At 35.4% G+C, this 2,500-nt stretch overlaps 1 protein-coding gene across 1 annotated transcript in view; it reads left to right on the top strand.

Moving 5' to 3' along the window:
* The window catches only part of LOC125032582 (ADP-ribosylation factor-like protein 8B-A), a 16,038-nt gene that overhangs the window by 13,520 nt on the left and 18 nt on the right, over positions 1-2,500 (top strand). The window contains exon 4 of the mRNA XM_047623830.1: positions 821-2,500. This exon is cut by the window's right edge and continues 18 nt beyond it. Coding sequence (XP_047479786.1) covers positions 821-941 — 121 coding nt within the window. The 3' untranslated portion in view covers positions 942-2,500. The remainder of the gene's footprint in view (positions 1-820) is intronic.

Below are 2,500 nucleotides of genomic sequence, written 5' to 3'. Positions count from 1 at the left end.
TATTTTTTCTTTAAGTGTAGTATTTGTTTTTAGTGACTAATAGTCAGAATTATCATTAGAATTACATTTAACTGTTGTAAATTTGGTATGCTTAACATCACGAACATAGATAGCAGTCCTGTTTCTTAGCACCAGCAGGAAAGCAACCCACCAAGGGCATTCACCCAGACTCTTTGGAGATTAGAATCCAAAGAGTGACTTCCTGGTCTAAAGTATTGATAGCACAGGATGTGTCAGCAGACTGGGAGGTGGAAGGTGACCATGCCAGTGCAGCTGCTTTGGCCTCTGGTATTCATAGACATATGCACAGGTCACCTTCCTCTGTTCCAATGCTTTTTTTCTTTTTCTTCCTTTTTTAATTATAGATTGTTATTGTGTGTTTATTTGTAAGAGTAAATATACAGAAAAAAAAAAATATGTATATCTATTTATTTATTTATTTATTTATTTATTTATTTATATATTTATTTATTTTTTCCCCCCTTGAAAACTTCTATCACTTGCAGTCTAAAGGATATATTGATTTGGTTCAAACTCTATACTTGCAATATCAGTCTATTACAGAATTAATGAAACCTGCCAGATAGCTTATATAAATTTCATAATATGGTAAAACTAATGAACAGTATGAAAGTGAATCCAGTATTATGATTGAATGGAAAAAAGCAAGCAAGCAAGCTCATGACATTTGCACACCAAATACTGTCTCCAAGATAGAACCATCTAAGAGTCTTACACAGCTGGCATTAGTGCCTTTTCAGGACCAAGCTAACCGATCTATCCCCATCGCCAGTAGGTTAACTCAGTACTTCTCTTCCAGGAACCTATCTGCCATACAGGACCGGGAAATTTGCTGTTACTCCATATCGTGCAAGGAGAAGGACAACATAGACATCACCTTGCAGTGGCTTATCTCTCACTCCAAGTCTGGAGGCCGTTAGAGCTGACCTCAGAGCTGTGGTATTCCATGAGGGTTTGGATGTCTACTAGCAGTGTCCACAGATTCCAAGGGGTTGTCAGAGTGTGTTGCTGTCCAGTCTCATTTCTCGGAGGACACAAGATAATGATCGTACGCGTGCAAAGGGGGGGGAAAACGTCGGAGTCAGGGGAGTGAGTTTTGCTATCCTTCATTTCGAACCATCTTAGGCAATATTGATTTCCTCAGTATACTAAGATATATATTTCAGAATTGATGCTTTGCTAGGAATTGGTCATCATATTTATATTGATGTATGGTGTGTTGTGAGAGCACTTACATAGATGATGCTTTTTGTGGATCTTTGTATTTTTTTATTTTTCCTTTTTTTTCATAGTTGCATATTATTGTCTGTCAGTCTATGTTTACTTAGTAAAGAGTAATATCTTCGTACGCAAAGAAAGAAGAGGAAAAAAATGTATATTGGCATATATATTTTAAATTGTCTTGTCTGATTATTAGCGAATTCAGCATCATTTTGTTTTAAGTGGAAAGTGAGAGTGATTGCTACAACATTGTTTGCAATATAATCAGGCAGCCATTATAATCATTATCCTTCTGAGATACTGTAGTTGTTTTCCATACGTAAGTGTAATTCGATAATACTTTTTATCCAGGTGAATCTATTCCAGATTGTCACGAGAAAAATATCAATTATGTTGTTTATAGCATGAAACTGATTAAGTGGTGACCTTTACTCTCATACATAGTGTATGGTGACTCTTGATATGATTGTGTATCATTTGGTCAGTTGTGTGTATGACAGCTCTTTTTTGTGTATTCTGGCATGTGAGTGTACCAATGATTAAGACCATTTTTTTCTGTATATTGGTCTGGTGTAGTATATTTTTAGATCATAGTGATTTAAGGATTGTTATGTATAGATCGAGGGAACGAGAATTAACAGTCCTTAATTACAAAATAGTCAGGGTGGTGGAATCTGACATCAGTATAAAATTTTGGGTGAATTGAATTTGTGAATAATAACCCTTTATCATCTTTTATATTGTTGTAAGGTGCGGGTTGACTGCTTCTGACCATTTTTTCTCAAATGTCAGTTGAGTGAAACGAGACTCCGATCTGTGAGGTAACAGTCACTGAATTCCTCACGTTATTTTTTAGGAACACTGGTCAGAAGTAAATGTAAGATGTGGTCCGTCAGTTGAACATGACTGTCATAATCCCTTTTCTGTGTGGTGCATTACAGTGTTTTCCTGTTTCTTGGCTGTATATATTTTTATTGATACTTTGAGCTGATAATTGTCAACTACACATATCTCTGGCAACAACTATGGAACTGCTAAAACCGTCATTCGTGCACGCAACTTTTAAGTTCTTTGAGCAGATTAAAACTTAACCACAGTATGCAAGGTATTTAGTATATATATATATATTTCTGTTATAGTCATTGTAAGGGTCTAGTGCTGGAGAAATTTGTGAGATCTGAGGAAGCTGGGAGTTTGTTTGTTTGTTTTTTTTCTCTTTTTTTTCCCCTTTTTTTTCTTTTTCTTTTCTTTCTTTTTT

Source organism: Penaeus chinensis, chromosome 2 (assembly GCF_019202785.1).
Source record: "Penaeus chinensis breed Huanghai No. 1 chromosome 2, ASM1920278v2, whole genome shotgun sequence".
Lineage (NCBI taxonomy): Eukaryota > Metazoa > Arthropoda > Malacostraca > Decapoda > Penaeidae > Penaeus > Penaeus chinensis.
The sequence above is the reverse complement of the archived record's forward strand: the minus strand, read 5'-3'. Positions and strand labels throughout refer to the sequence as shown.